The sequence below is a fragment of the Choristoneura fumiferana genome, chromosome 29 (assembly GCF_025370935.1).
Source record: "Choristoneura fumiferana chromosome 29, NRCan_CFum_1, whole genome shotgun sequence".
In the NCBI taxonomy this organism is placed as follows: domain Eukaryota; kingdom Metazoa; phylum Arthropoda; class Insecta; order Lepidoptera; family Tortricidae; genus Choristoneura; species Choristoneura fumiferana.
The window spans coordinates 7,354,912-7,372,208 of NC_133500.1; the positions used below are offsets into that span (position 1 = coordinate 7,354,912).

General features: G+C 37.9%; 1 protein-coding gene and 1 long non-coding RNA gene across 2 annotated transcripts in view; one reads left to right on the forward strand and one right to left on the reverse strand.

Annotated features, from left to right (window-relative positions):
• LOC141444342 (uncharacterized) overlaps window positions 1–17,297 on the forward strand; it is a 208,539-nt gene that overhangs the window by 33,840 nt on the left and 157,402 nt on the right. The window lies entirely within an intron of this gene.
• The window catches only part of LOC141444341 (irregular chiasm C-roughest protein-like), a 213,308-nt gene that overhangs the window by 27,036 nt on the left and 168,975 nt on the right, over window positions 1–17,297 (reverse strand). The window contains exons 5-7 of the mRNA XM_074109874.1: window positions 13,387–13,538; window positions 12,275–12,363; window positions 11,385–11,493 (exon numbers count right to left, since the gene is read on the reverse strand). Coding sequence (XP_073965975.1) covers window positions 11,385–11,493; window positions 12,275–12,363; window positions 13,387–13,538 — 350 coding nt within the window. The remainder of the gene's footprint in view (window positions 1–11,384; window positions 11,494–12,274; window positions 12,364–13,386; window positions 13,539–17,297) is intronic.

A 17,297-nucleotide genomic window follows, 5' to 3' on the forward strand; every position in this document is an offset into this window, starting at 1 on the left:
CTGGTTTATTTGTAAAATCATAAAGATGTTTAACAGGTAGTCAAATCTTGCTCGTAGATAGGTAAATAGTAAATAATAATTATACAAATAATAAATATCATGGGACACTTGACACCAATTGACCTATAGTCCCAAACTAAGAAAGCTTGTACTATGGATACTAGGCAACGGATAAACATACTTATATAGATAAATACATACTTAAATACATATTACACATCCAAGACCCGAGAACAAACATTCGTATTATTCATACAAATATCTGCCCCGGCCGGGAATCGAACCCGGGACCTCAAGCTTCGTAGTCAGATTCTCAAACCACTTAGCCATCCAGTCGTCATTTCAAGTAAGGTATAGGTAAAAAAATTAAGTGTTGTATGTAGTAGTGCACAGAATTGATATGGGACACGTTATTTTTCGAATAAGGAACGTCGACTTATCTTTACTACTACGTATTTTACGTACAGGTAGGTAGGTAACAGGGAGGTCGGTGTCCAGCAGTAAACGTTCCACGGCTAATGTGATGCAAAGCACCGCAAGAAACTTGGCAAAAATATTTTTTTAAACGAAAATCACATTACACCATAACTTTAATTGCTCATTGAACCTTCGAAATCTCTATCGTTTTTTCTGCCGCCAGTACGAAATGTCGAACCAATGACTTGTATTTCGATTTGGACCAAACAATTAGAACGTGATCGTCATTTTTAAAATGGGCAAGTAATCGGTGTGCTTTCGGAGGTTTTGGTAAACATTCCTAAACGATGGGGGGTGGAATTTTCATATTGAATTTTTCGACACGGTTTAGAATTTACTGTGTTGGTATTTTCTTTTACATTAGTATTATTCTTAGCTTATACACGTCTCACTGCAGGGCACAGGCCTCCTCTTAGGATAAGAGAGCTCAGGCCGTAGCGCCTCGCGGGCCCAGTGCGGATTGGGAACTTCACACACCAATAAATTTCTTCCCCAGTGCGCTTGACCTATGTCCTCTCAAGCAAAGGGTCGTGGGTTCGAATTCTGGCTTGCACGTCTGAGTAATTCGGAATTAATGTACGAAATTACGTTTGTAATTATAAAAAATCGTAAGGAAACCTGCACTCACTGCCTAGAAGTTCAATGGATACCTTAAGACAGGTAGTTGAAATTACTATTGTTTTTTCCATTGTGACACGAAAATTATTCATACAAATGATTGGCGTGCGAAATGCAGTGGGACGTATTACATGTTGAGGTAATGAATATTTCAATGAGAATGCTCTTTTAATCCGCTTGATACTTCGACCCTGCTTTGTTCGTCTTGTCTAATTCGCTGCAGATCGGCCTCGAGTAAACTATAACTTGTTTTGTTGCAAGCTTGTCTAATTTGCGGGCACGAAGTTTACAAGTCGTTGAGATATTCCTGAGTCAGATCCACTAACGAGTAAGAAAGAGATGAGAAACGCTCATAAATCCAAACAACTTCATAATGACAATACAATACAGTGACTCTTTAATTATCAAAGTATTTAGTCGTTTTTGAGCAGAGTACCGCTTTTTCACCGCCTTTTTTTTTTTTTTTATTCGACTGGATGGCAAACGAGCAAGTGGGTCTCCAGATGGTAAGAGATCACCACCGCCCATAAACATTTACAACACCAGGGGTTTTGCAGATGCGTTGCCAACCTAGAGGGCTGAGATGGGATACCTCAAGTGCTAATAATTTCACCGGCTGTCTTACTCTCCACGCCGAAACACAACAGTGCAAGCACTGCTGCTTCACGGCAGGATTAGCGAGCAAGATGGTGGTAGCAATCCGGGCGGACCTTGCACAAGGTCCTACCACCTGCCTTCTACGTATTTAACGCACTACGCAAGTAAATGAACCCGTTCCGTTAAATTAAAGGATTAAAACTAACCCTTCCCCTAACCACAATCCGTTTAATAGTTCAGTAATCCAACGGGAGCCAACTAGATTTTAAGCTGGAACAAAGAACTGCGCTACAAACATCTGGGGACTGGAACAATAAGGCATGTTCAATAGACTCGCTATCTCCAGGCAGGGTTCCGTACTATCCCACTAATATTATAAACTAGCTATTGCCCGCGGCTTTGCCCCCGTTAGTCTTTTTTTTTTAATTTTGTTACGCACAAACCACAGATATAGATTACACTAGATAACGCAAACACCTCAATCTGTATGAAAACCAACCGTGTCACTTTTTATATCTACTGTGACGTCTCAAGAGCGAATTAGGCGGTCAGTCTTTGTATGAGGCCAACCCAAACGTTTGGTCGGGGTTTGGACACGCGAAGTAGATGCATTTGCGTAATTTAGTGTAATCTATATCTGTGGAACAAACCTTGTCCTGACAATAACGAACACAACAAAAAAAAAATCTAACTCGGTGTTGTCTTTCGGAAGTTATGCGCGTACATACATTTGTCCATTATTATTAATATATATAGATATAGATAGAAGAAGATAGATAGATGAGAAAGTTTGTAAGTCTGTTTGTGTGTTTGTTACCTTATCACGTCGAAACCGTTGAACCGATTAGATGTAATTCGGTGTACAGATAGTTAGAATCCTGGGGAAGGACACAGGATAGTTTTATCCCGGAAAGTTAGTTAGTAAATTTTTTTTGAATGTCATCATACAGAATGCAGTAAGTTAGGTTAGGTTAGTTTAATATCAACTCTGAAGAAATTATTATTTCAGAAATAAATTACTTAATGGCAAATGAAAATTCTAGAAAACATTCGGGCATATGAAATTAGGCCAAACAAGGGTCAAACGATAGAGAACCATTTTTGTTGTGTTTTGATATTCCGAACTACTGCTAATGCACCACCTGCTGTAATCTAGTTCTTACTTTTTTCTGTAAAAAAAGTTGCCTGGAAGAGATCGCTCTTAAGCGATAAGGCCACCTATTGTTTGCCTTGTTGTTTTTTATCTGCATACCTGTTTTCTGTATCGCTTAGGTACTATTTCTGGTGTACAATAAAGAGTCATTGTATTGTTTTATATTGTATTGTAATGTAGGTACTGTTATGTCAAAAAGCCGTTTCCGAAGTTCCCGAAATAAATAAATTTAAAATTGCTCGTTTAAATACATAAGTTAATTAGGTACATAAGGATTAAGCTTGAAGAAAGGTACAATGTCTTACTTTAAAGATTACAATGTGTTTCAAATTTTCAATTACGTAGATAAAACGCTACGGAACCGAAAGTATATTGCGCGGCGTCTCTTTTTATTTCAACCGGAATAAGCAGGAGAGCACTCATTTATTGTTAGCAATTGTTTCTCAGAGATACAGAGAAGATAGAATCGGAGTGGATTTTAAAATACCTATTGAACGTAAATAATACTTTACACCCTGCTGCATTTAGTGTTGCCGGTCGATAGTCGAATATCGAATGTCTATCGATAAATTATCGATAGATAACTATTTCATAGCAAAAATATCGTATCGATACTGTCGATAGCTCGAAACGAAACAATTATATTGTCAATGTGCAATAATATTATCGATAGCAATCGTTACTAATTATAATTTTGATAAAAAAATCCAGAACTGTGATAGTATCGATACTATCAAAAGTATTTCGTTTCTAATACTACTATAGTATGGAAAGTAATTGAATTCACCTATAATCTATTTTTTTTATTCTACTGGATGGCAAACGAGCAAGTGGGTCTCCTGATGGTAAGAGATCACCACCGCCCATAAACATCTACATCTACCTAGAAGCCTAAGATGGGATACCTCAAGTGCCAGTAATTTCACCGGCTGTCTTACTCTCTACGCCAAAACACAACAGTGCAAGCACTGCTGCTTCACGGCAGGATTAGCGAGCAAAATGGTGGTAGCAATCCGGGCGGACCTTGCACAAGGCCCTACCACCTGCAAAATTTAAATTTTCACTGCAGGCGGCGTATCTCAACGGTAGCCAATGGTTGTGTTTCCTTCATCATATTTTGTACTTTAAAGTGTTTATATAGATTTATACTATCTATACTATAGTATGTAGACTGTATGCTATGAATATGTTACGTGCTATATGTGGTCTTAACAGTCGATAGTTTTGTACTCGGTATAGTATCGATTAGCTTATTGATAGTATAGTTTATTGCAGATGAAAACTATCGATATTGTGGTACCTAACACTAGTTGCATTGCGTAACAATAATATTTTTTAGTCGCAGCGATTCAATTAGCGAAGAGGCGGGAAAAACGAGTTTATATTTACTCTTGAGATCTGTCTGAATTGAGTATAATGTTTTTAATAAACTCTGTTATAACGGTTACATATTTGAATATCGAAAGTTAAAATATCTACGGGTAAAATGTCGATGTTCAAAATATCGAAAATTAAAATATCGATTGTATCACAATATCGAAAGTTGTTATACCTATGGTCAAAATGTCTAAGATTGAAATGTCGATTGATTAAAATATCGAATGAGTAAAAATATCGATAGCCAATATATCTAAGTTGTAAATGTCAACATATTTGAATGTCGAAAATTAATATATCGTACATACAAATCGGCTTTATTTATTGCTCCTTTCTCTTAATAGCATTTATTTTACATAATCTAGTCATTTTTAGCACTCGCCGGCCGCTGCCGCGGCACGCTCGCTTCGCTCGCTCGGCTCGTGCGTTGTTATGGTCACAGTTTTAACCTAACCGAACCAAATATTTTTGGTAATTCATGTTCACTAGGTTAGGTTAGGTTAGTATGACGTCAAGGCGCGAAGCGCCTAAACTGAGCGGAATAGGAGCTCCGCGAAGCGGAGCTCCGTCGACCCCGTCACGTGATAGTTCATACATAGGATTTTCGATACTCTGTACTTCGATATTTTGGACTTCGATGTTTATATCTTTCGATGTCACTTTTGTAGATAAATATATTTTCGATATATTGGACTTAGATTATCTAACCATTCGACAATATAAACTTTCGTTATTTTAATTTTCGATATTTCGATACAGTCGATATTTTAATTTTCGATATTTTGGACATCGACATTTTACCCGTAGATATTTTAACTTTCGATATTCAAATATGTAACCGTTATAACACAACCAAGCTAAGTTTGAACCTCGCAGGAACAGTTAAAAAATGTAAATTTCAACAACTAGGAGACGAAAATTTATAGCATTACCAGCTTTCATTCTTTTTCGCCTACACGCGTCTTACGAATTTTCGTACACAAGAATTTCTCGTTTAAAGGTATTAGATATAGATTAGATAGATAGATTATCAGTTTTTAGTTCAACGAATTCAATTTTACAGTAACTTTCAATAAAGCCTTGAAGCCCCTAGCCGATGAAGCTTCACGTCTAGACGAAACCTTACTTCGAGGCATTAAGCTAAGCCCTTGACAATAGAGGGGCCATTGTTGATGATAAACACGACACTTATTTATGTTTGTTGATAGTTGCATCGAGGTTTTACGTACTGTTTTAAAACTATCCTGAATGTTTAAGCTGTATCTTAGCTGAATATAATCATCAACAGACATGGCCTTACAGATGCAGATTGTGAGTTAAGATTCGTACCCAAAGGGTAAAAACGGGACCCTCGTCTGTCACCTGGCTGTATCTCATGAACCGTGATAGTTAGACAGTTGAAATTTCCAAAGATTAAGTATTTATTTCTGTTTCCGCTTATAACAACAAATACTTAAAACAGAATAAAATAAGTATTTAAGGGGGCTCCCATAGAACAAACGTGATTTTTTGGCGTTTTGTGTTCGATATTAATAACGGCAACAGGTATTGATTCATATAATCCCTTTAAAGATAAATAATTAAATTAAAATAAAATAAATATTTAAGGGGGGCTCCCATACAACAAACTTGTTTTTTTTTGTTGCTATAATGTCTAAAGTTGTATAAATAATGGTACAGTCAAGGGCAAAGATATCGACACGGCCAAAGTTGCAAAAATATGTATACACGGCCTTAATATTAAGAGCATAAAGTCGTGTATACATATTTTTGTAACTTTGGCCGTGTCGATATCTTTGCCCTTGACTGTACGGAACCCTTCATGCGCGTGTCCCACTCGCATTTGGTCGATTTTTTGTGGAATTTTGCTTTAGGTAACTGAGACTGTGAAAGACTGAGAGAGACTAACTGAGAAAGTGCATCTTGTTCGTCTACTCGCGTGACGTCTCTGTTACTTTTATTCATTGTCCTGTGGTGTTACCATACTAAGTATATGTTGGTTGTCCTCTATGGATATAGTATCAACGAAATCGGTTGAAATAACGTCTTTAAGATCGCGGATCGCCAATCGAAGCGTAGGGCCAACCAACGATATGGACAGATGACCTGGTTTAAAGTACACGGTGGATACAGGCCGCTTCTCACCGAAGCAACTGGAGATCTAAGAGGGAAGCCTATAAGTCTTACAGCCTACGAATAATAATACTAATTCGTTGCTTACATTGGACATGCTACGGCTGTCATGATGATGATGACTCTAAGTACATGGTTAGTTAATACATTTCGGAACAATAAAATCTGGAAAAGCTGACGTAAGAAGCAAAGAAAAAATAATTCTGCCATGATCTGCTGATATACAGGATTCTCGTAACTTCGTCGCAAAATTAGAGCTTTATACTCTTATTTTCACTTTTCCGTTACCTCGACCAGTGTAACTTGGTCTCCCCTGCCCTTTTACTTGGCTAGTTAGTGTTCACACCAGGGGTAATGCGATAGTGTTAGACGGGCCAGGTTATAATGGTGGTTCTCGGGAATCGAATCGAATTCCGTAGACGTACAGAATTGTGGGTAGTTTTATTTTTTGTTTCGCTCCCGTTTTCTTTCGTTTATTGGCTGGCTGTACGGGTAATTTATGAGAACATATAAATTAAATGTTACTGTTGTAAAAGGATTTTCTTTTGTGAAAGGTGTTAATCGAATAAATATACATGCCAATAAAAAACAAAACTTGTAAAAAAAAACAAATCTCACAACTCAGTTCTCCTACCGTAAAAAGTTGTGAGATCCACGTATTACCAAGTCGGTTAATTTATTCAGTCCATACTTTAAGGGTTCTTCTGTCTTAAGTTATTTATTACGTAATTTAATTAGCTAACCTAACAACATCTTATAGTGGCCATAACAATATAAAAAATCTGTTATGCTTTGAATAAATAGATTGACTTATACTTGATAGAGGGACTAAGTCGTATTCGATCTTGTTTTAAAGCTAGATCTGCAGTTTCCAAGGCCAAATATAATGATGATGATATTATACCGTTGACTTATTTAGGTACGCATTAATTAAGTTATCTTAAAAAAAATAGTATGACAGCTTAGCACCAAAAAACTGGCCAAGTGCGAGTCGAACTAGCGCACCAAGGGTTCCGTACAAATTATTACTTAAAATATTTTATTATATGATGTAACTAAAAATTTACGCTTTTCGCAATTTTTTCCTTTATCTGTGCCATAAGACGTTGCTTCGTACCAAATTTCAAGATTCTGAGGTCACGGGAAGTACCCTGTAGGTTTTGATTCCCTTGCGAGTGTTGAAAATTTGCAGCATAAACGGCTGTATCTTTTGATTGCGTTAGCTTAGAAGTTAGATTTTTTCATAGCTCTAAGGGACAGTAAACCTGAGTAAGCTTGATACCTCCACGGGTTCCTGAGAAAAAGGGTCTTGACAGACAGGCAGACAGGCAGACGGACAAAAAGTAATCCTATAAGGGTTCCGTTTTTTCCTTTTGAGGTACGGAACCCTAAAAACAAAAAGCTATAAATTTCGAACCCAATGAGTCCTCTGATCAGGGTTCAATGCCCTATGAAACACCAAGCCGGAAGAAGTCATTTACCGAAAGGAATATGGAGCAAATTTCATTTTTCCTTACCTTTTATATAAAAATTATTCAAGACGGAAACGTAAAGACCTGAAGTTTTGCCATAAAATCTTAAATAAATGGGGGGCTAATCTTCGCATCAAATTATCTCATTTTTGGGGGGAGCAAGGGGCAGTTATGGAAATAAAGAGGCCGTAACGATGTACCGGGTGGATTAGGGGGGAGTTACACGGTTCGGTTCTTAATTTTATAATTTCGGTGACTTGAGACATTTTGAATGGTACGACAAGGGTACGACCTTCTTTGTTTAAAAATAGTACATTACTGTAGAGGCCGAGAAGTAGGGGGTTGCCGGCCAAGCAGATATAGACGGCCGAGCGTACGTTCCGGCCGGGGCTTGTATAGTCCTTTTCTCAAACATGACATGAAATAAAATAGGTAATAAGACAAGAAATCAAGCTGGCGGGACGCTAGTCTTGTCGTCCTGTTGTGTTTGTCTGCTGGTGCCAGCTGCAGCTCGCGTTGAAACAAAAGACGGTCGCATTGACGGCCAGCGGCCGGGAAAGTTGTATGAAATCTCTTTTCAGGCCGCTAGAGCGACCGCGCGCCGGCTGCCGAGCCGCAGCGCCTGCAGCGCGACACTTTCCGGCCTATTATTTATAACACAACGTAATTTTCATGTCATGTTTGAGAAAGTGTCATGTCATGTATGTGAAGCTGTGAGGTGTCAGGTTCGATCCAAAACAAAAATACAAACAGTCAATTAATTTTAATTTATCGTTTAACAGTAAAAAATAAGCTTAAAATTCAATCCTAAAAAGAAGTTCACTTTCCCTGATCGTTATGCTTCTTTTTCCCGGAAATTGCATACCTAGTTCCCGCGGGATAACGATAAACGCGGGTTGGCAAGCGCAGCGTAGGACGTCCACCAAGGAGATGGACGGATGACCTGGTTAAAGCCACAGGTTCACAGTGAATGCAGGCCGCTTCCAACCGAAGCAACTGGAGTTCTTTGGGGGACACCTATGCCCGACAGTGGACGTCCTACGGCTGATATGTATGTTTGTAAACTCTTTATTGTAGAAAATAAGTAAACTAACATAATAACAGGCCTTGGCATCTTTTACAGATAATTCAAGTAGCGTTACGATGATACTTGCGCTCGTGACTAAAAAGGCCGATTCAAACAAGGGCGTTTTCTAAAACAAGTGTACCTTTTCTTTATTCTTGAAATTTTGGAAAAAATATAGTTTTTCCTACTCAGAATAAAAAGCATAATCCTAGTTTTTCTTTCCTGTTTAGGTTAGCTTGAAAAGATCCCTTTTAGGGATAAGTTCGCCTTTGTACTCTTTTGTTTTGTTGTTTTTTTTATTATTTTTGTGTTTTATGTACAATAAAGTATTTACATACCTACATACATACATAATCGATTCCGATAGTTTAAAAAAAAACCCAAAAAAAATTTCACTTTTGCGACGTTTTCTTCATGGATAGTGTGTGCGTGACAACTGACCCAAAAAAAAATATGATAAAATGAGGCCATTTTTTTAAACGATTGGATTCGATGTGCTCTTGATTCTGAGTAGGAAAAACCATACGTTTCCAAAATAAAAAAAAAGAAATGGTACACTTGTTTTTGAAAACGCCCACAAAACAATATAATATATACCTAATATAATAATATGATGATGATACGATAAACAAATTCTTCGCAGATCGAGTCGCGGGTAAGAACTAGTGATATAATAATCCGGAACCCTTCCACGTGCACCCAGCCTAATCTCATTGAGATTGTGAACATTTGCCATTATAATGAATTGATAATTGCCTTCTAATTAGCGTTAATAAATGCCGGACACGGCTTCACGCACATTGGGCATAAATAACAGGTTTCCATTTATAAATTGTCGCGTCGAATTAAATGAACGTGGCTTTTGCGATAATCTCAGTTAAATAATAGCAATTATTTGGTCCCGAATTAATGGTTTTAAATCCTTGTTGCAAAAGGGAAGCGGGAAATTTTAAGGACATCTTTAGTGATCTAAGATCCTAATTTAAATCGAACGTCACCGGTCTGATCCAGGATTATCCTGTCTATCTATCTAATCTGTCCATATTGCTTACTTTGGGACTAGGTCAATTGGTGTGAATTGTCCCGTGATATTTATTATTATTATTATTATTTTAATTGTCGTCTCCTGGTGAGGCAGTTAGTGAGAAAGCTTTGCTATATTAAATCCTGTTGAAATTAACATTAAAAAAAAAATTTTTTTTTGCAAAGCCATTTCTAATATATTTTCTAATATAAGTATTAAATTTATTATAAAATACGTTTCATTCTATTATCAGACCGGTGAAGTTCGACTTAGGTTCGTATCTACTATAGTTTGTTTTATTTATCAATCATTCATCAATTTTTATGTGATAGATAAACATGATGCCGTCTCTATTTATTTGCACAAAACAACCAGACACGGTATATTAAAGATACCTGTAATATCACATTAAATGTAACTACTGTCTTGGAGAAATTAATTTTGTTACGTGCCCATTGAATGTTCCCTTAGCGGTGTATACCTACTCGTACAGTCAGCATCAAAAGTAGCTGGTTACTTTTGTACTTTGTCGTTTCACAGCCACGTACTTAGCGCCATACAAGATTGACAAATGTGTTAATGTGACAGAGTAAAAAAGTAACCAGCTACTTTCGATGCTGACTGTACGTCCCATTGCTGGGCCACAAAACAGAAAAGTACATCTCCAAGGTCTCCTGATGATAAGAGATCACCGTCCATAGACACCTGCAATACCAGGGGGATTGCAGATGCGTTGCCAACCTAGAGGCATAAGATGGGATACCTCAAGTGCCAGTAATTTCACCGGCTGTCTTACTCTCCACGCCGAAACACAACAGTGCAAGCACTGCTGTTTCACGGCAGGATTACCGAGCAAGATGGTGGTAGCAATCCGGGCGGACCTTGCACAAGGTCCTACCACCTGCAAAACGACGATTTCGACATTGGCGAAATCGTGGGCGAAAATACACGATTATATTTTAAAGTGTAATAAATTCGCATTCTCCATTATTGCACAAAAAAGTTCACAGACGCGTGTCTTAAGCAGATGGCACTCGCGCTCGCACTGGTCCCAACCAGTCCGAGATATCGCGTGTCCTCACGCTCACGCTGTGTCTATGTGTGCGTGGCTCGAGCGCACTCTGTATGTAGATTGAATTCTGTACCTTTCTGTTTTGTGGCTAGGCACAGTGTAGACCATGGGATTTGGTAGTTTCATAACCCGTCACTAATGTGCGTCAGTTACATTATCAAATATTTTTTTAGTCGTTTACCTACCTTATTTTCAGGAATCTAAAATGACAGTAAAAATTACCAGTTACATTACCGAAAATCTTCGAAGTAGGAAATATGTGACCTCTTCCAGTTCCAGTGCTGGTTATGTTAGATAGTTATGTATGGGGAACAAGGACCGTGGATATGGGGAACCGTGAACTAAGCAAAATGGTTATAGAAGAACACGTGGCCGTCTTTTGTTCCTTATCTTACCTGTAGTTTGATGGAAGTGGATTTATACGCCCTGTCAGCTGTGTTCTGAGCCTGACAGGTGAACGTCTGGTTGTGGTGATACCTCCGTGGCCGCAAGCGGAGGACTGACCTACCAAGGAAGATTGTTACTTCTATCGTAGATCTTTGAAATGCTTGTGCAGTATCTGCATTAATATTTGCCACAGCAGAGCGTGCAAAAATATCTGATACACCTACCGGCTCTAGAAATAGAGTCGTATCAGATATTTATCCTTCTAACGCCCAGAGTCCTTATTGTTATTTGAACTTCAAACTCTATCATAAATGACATAAAGATGAATGTTCATATAATAATATCAAAATATTGACTTGGGCGTTAGGAGGTTATACACGCATTGTTGTGTCAGACTTAGCACTTGGTGACTGTAAGTCTATCTCAAGTTCATGTTTGCTTAGATACGAAATGGTCAGCTGCATAGACTCTTCCCTTTTGAACCCCAGAGTCAGTCTGACTGTATGCTCTCTCGTATCTCTCAAACGTGTAGACCGATTTTGATGAGGTTTGTTTTACGTTAAGTTTCCTTGCACTGGTTTTTAAAAGTCATTAAAATCAGATCAGCCGTTTTTGAAATATTGATTTTTAATGGCAATGTCGGGGGTTTCTTTTACAAGGAACCAATTAGGTTTTTAGGTTATGCCACAAGCAGTGCTTCTACACAGTTTTTCAGTTTATGCAATAAAATTTGTTCTGATTCTGATTCTATTTATTTTGTTATGTTTTCCTTTCTTTCCCATTCTTCTTTATTTGTAACCAAGTCGTGAGTTAGGGTTGGTTTTAATCATGCCACCAGAATCGACCTGTATTCTTCATTAAGTTTTTAAACTTACTAAATTGGAATAATCCCGCTCACCTGGCCGTTTGCCTGCTTCCATCCAAAGTTTGCACGGCGTATGTCACGCCCTGCGTCAGGACTCCACCATCGTGGTCCAACCACGTTATCTAAAGACAATTAAGTTAACACTTTGATGGATACTACATTATACATTCGAGCAGTGATGTCACAAAATTTCAAACATTGCCTAGAGTAGTGTGGTACACATTGACGTGTCGTTGATCCCTTCAACACAGACACTAGACACTGCTGTTAGTGCTAACACTTACGGTCACATAGTACCTACACGTTTTACGGCTCCACATCGGCTCGCATATATTGTTGAAAGTCAAATTTAATGTTTGTCATAATGGTATTGTTTTTCATAACTCTTTTTTCTCTGAATCCATTAATTATATTGTTCAGAATTGTTATAAAATAAACCTATTATTATTATTATAGTTTCCTATAGGATGACAATTTAAAAATTTTAGAAAAAATACGGTTTCGGTGAAAAAAAATTATGACTAACAAAATTTATGACAAACATTACAGCATAGTAGTGTAGTAGTGTGACACTAGTAACATCACTAGTGTGACACTAGTAGTGTCACATAGCAAAGTTGGTACGTAACGTAGTTACATCAGTAGGTACAGTGTTATGTTCTGACAGTATAAAAGTGTAAATTCTATCTATCGTGACGATACAATATGCCATTGTCTAGTGTTGGTATAGAGCTAACTTTGGGAGCGGCAGACGTGAGCTTGCCTTCGAAATCCAAAAGCTTAATGGTTACTTGACCTGACATGTATATTTCAGAATTAAATTAAAAAATAAAGCTATATAGCTCTGGATAGGGAGATGTGGAAGTCAAGAGGAGAGGCCTTTGCCTAGCAGTGGGACACAGTTATAGGCTAAATATAATAATAACAATAATAATGACGGTGGAAGCATTCTACACTTTGAATCGATTTTAAAAAGAAAACGTCTAGCGGGGTTGTGAAATGAAGAGTATAGTTTTCACCTCATGACTAAAGCCATAAACACACTCCGGCTTCTTAGTCGCTCTCACCAAAAATCGGGCGGCTAACCAGCTCGTGTGTATATTGGCTATTTTCAATTCCTCGTTATAAATACACTATTAACGTACCTCAGCAGCCGGCTTGCCTCCAACCGACACGCACTCCAGATTCACCTCTCTATCCTCAACAGCTAACAGAACAGCTCCTTGCATTATCTTCGGAGGTTCAGGAGGCATCAGTACCACGAGACGAGCGTAGCGAGACCTTATTGGTGCTTCACCTGTCGACAAAATATTGTAGATGAATATATGTCACTAGATAAAAAAAAGAAATTTGAATACAATAGCTAGGCCACGGTGGCCGTTGCGTTGCCTAGAGAACTAAAATGGAATACGCAGCTAACGTGCCTAATTTTAACCGGTTATTTTCCTCTTCCTACAGCAAAAACCGGTTTCTGCAGGATTAGAAAGAAAGATTGAGATACCAACAGTAACGGACCTTCAAACAAATCACCTTCGCATTGCTTTTAGCGATACACTTTAACGCTATCAAATTTCCCTGCCCGTTAATAATAATTTAAAGTCCATTATTGCGCGAAGGTTTCGTTTTATATTTTCCAATTTTCACCTCTTTCGTTCGGAATGAGGTAGCCAAACGAAATCAGTTTGGGCACGGAATAATTGTATGATATTGACGTCACGCGGGAACAATAAAATTGGCGGTAAAATAAGTGAATTACTCGATTCATTTCGCCGTTGTTATTTACTAAAATGGAGTCAGATTTCAACTGCACTGCCGCCGAGATTAGAATTTTACACTAGTTGAGTCTTCATAATTTATGGATTGAAGAAAAAGATTGAAGTTCATTCTTCAGACTAAAGTTGTTTTGATCATACTGTCCGCTTTAAAGAGGGTTTTCACAGAAGCGAAATATCGCTAGATGGCGTTAGTATCGTAAGGTCCGTTTGACGTTCATTTATTTATTTAACCAATCACGAGCCAACAATATTTCGCCTCTGTGTAATCCCTCATTTTAAGACCTGAACATATAATGAAACTTTACTGTAACGCTAATTTTTACTCGAAAATGTCTAGCCGAAACCAAAATGCCTAAATAGCAGAAACATTCGTCATTTTGATTGTTTACAGGTAAAAACAATGTTTATTTACTGCTTATAAAAAGGAAACGAAAAAAAAGAAACAAAAAGATGGAACCGGCGGTCACCCATCCAAATTTTACTCTAACTCCTTATATACATACAAATGTAAATTAGGATACTTTTCTAATACGAGTAGGTTAGTTATATAGTTTAGTTTTGCACAGTATTTATATATGGAAGTGTTTTGATTGTTTGATTTCGCCAACAAACTGTCATACACTGTGTAATTGTTAAAATTAAATAAATAAAAAAATATATAGACCGCGACCGACGTTCGTTACTTGACTTCACAGAACAATTTGATAACAATAACACAGTTTACTACACGTTTCCTTACTAGCAGATCAGTATCAATGGCTTCATGCAAAGTAAACGTTTATTTTTATACGACGGGTCAGTTTATTTTAATCGCACATAGTTTACCACCCGTCGAACCCGTAGTAAATTATTTACGCCCCAAATTTCCACCCGGAGACCACTTTATTCCCTTAAGCTTAATAGTTCTTAACCCTTAATACTCCCACCATAAATTCAACCCGAAAACTATTAAAATCACGGGAGTTTTCGCATTTTTGCATGCGAAATGTTTAATGAACAACTTTTAACCAAAGTTTGCGGTCGAGTTCGTCTGTTTCGTCCGGTTTTAACCTTATTTCATCCGGTTTAAATCGTATTATGCGTTTTTAACTCCCGACGCAAAAAGAGGGGTGTTATAAGTTTGACCGCTATGTGTGTCTGTCTGTCTGTGGCACCGTAGCTCTTAAACGGGTGGATCGATTTGAATGAGGTTTTCTTTATTTGAAAGCAAGTTTTCTGGCGATGATTCTTAGATATGTTTTATCAAAATCGGTTCAGCCGTTTTTGAGACATTGAACTTTGAAGTGACAAAGTCGGGGGTTTTCCAACTATTTGTTGGTTATGTTATTGTAAGTTAGTTTGTTTGTAGTCATGAAATTTATTGTGAAGTTTCTTAAGTTATTTTGGGATCTAAGAGCGTTTTCAGATTATCCGATCCGATATTATTATTTGTATCGGACGCCAATACGATATCGGGGCAAGTGAAATGTATGAAATACCGATATGTACTAGATAGATAGAGCCGTGGTGGCCTAGTGGTTTGACCTATCGCCTCTCAAACAGAGGGTCGTGGGTTCAAACCCCGGCTCGCACCTCTGAGTTTTTCGAAATTCATGTGCGGAATTACATTTGAAATTTACCACGAGCTTTGCGGTGAAGGAAAACATCGTGAGGAAACCTGCACAAACCTGCAAAGCAATTCAATGGTGCGTGTGAAGTTCCCAATCCGCACTGGGCCCGCGTGGGAACTATGGACCAAGCCCTCTTGTTCTGAAAGGAGGCCTGTGCCCAGCAGTGGGACGTATATAGGCTGAGATGATGATGATGATGATGTACTAGATAAATACTTTATCATTGACATCTATGTACTAGACTGCATATTCAAAACGGCGCAAAAAAACATTTCACAGCGCGGTTTTGTGAACAGTTCACTATAGTTTGTTGACGTCCGTGACAGGGGTTCCTCATCCTCATCCCAGCCTATATACCTCCCACTGCTGGGCACAGGCCTCCTCTCATAACAAGAGGGCTTGGGCCATAGTTCCCACGCGGGCCCAGTGCGGATTGGGAACTTCACACGCACCATTGAATCGCTTCGCAGGTTTGTGCAGGTTTCCTCACGATGTTTTCCTTCACCGCAAAGCTCGTGGTAAATTTCAAATGTAATATCCGCACATGAATCATATTTCATACATTTTACTTGCCCCGATATCGGTATCGGTGTCCGACAACGATATCGGATCGCATAATCTGAAAACGCTCTAAAGGGTCAAAGGGGAAAATGCTATTAGAAATTTGAGGGATTTTCTGCGTTTCTGGGCATAAGTTTTAACGCAATTTTTATAGGAAATGTTTATTTGGGTGATCATCATCATCATCATCATCATCCCAGCCTAGATACGTCCCACTGCTGGGCACAGGCCTCCTCTCAGAACAAGATAATTTGCAAGATGATAATTAACAAGATGATTTTGTTTATTTGGGTGATAGAAAAGTATAATGTATGAATGTATGTAAACTCTTTACTGCAGTTAAAGTTTAAATATAATTGTACCTACAGATTAACAAAAAAAGTACAAAGGCGAACTTATGCCTAATAAAGGATTTCTTCCAGGATTTTTCTAAATGAAAAAAAAATACAAATATCACGGGACAATTCATACCAATTGACCTAGTCCCAAAGTAAGCTTAGCAAAGCTTGTGTTATGGGTACTAAGCAACGGATAAATATAATTATATAGATAGATACATAAATACATATTAAACACCCAAGACCCGAGAACAAACATTCGTATGTTTCATAACAAATATCTGCCGTGACAAACAGTCAAAATTACATACCTTATCATTGACATCTATGTACTAGACTGCATGTTTCTTACATCAAAACGGCGCACAAAAACAGTTCACAGCGCGGTTTTGTGAACAGTTCACTATAGTTTGTTGACGTCCGTGACAGGGGTTGTGTCAAAGTAATATTGATGATTGATATAACAGCCAGTCTAGTGCCGTAAGGTACATAGACGTCGATGTACTTTATGTACGATAACAGAAAAGAATAATATTTATAATTGGTACATGACCACCTAAGGCGAGGCTGTGCCCACTTTTGTGTAATACGTAACAACTTTTATTTGCAATGTATAGAAAATAACAAGTAAAATAAAATAAAAAATATCACGCAAAAGTGAACACATGTCATAAGATACAGCCCTATATAATATTAGAATAGGGGTCCCTTTAGCGTTAGGGTACATAGCCCTCAAGGTATTCCCTTGACTTGTCTAATTTTTTTTTGCCTA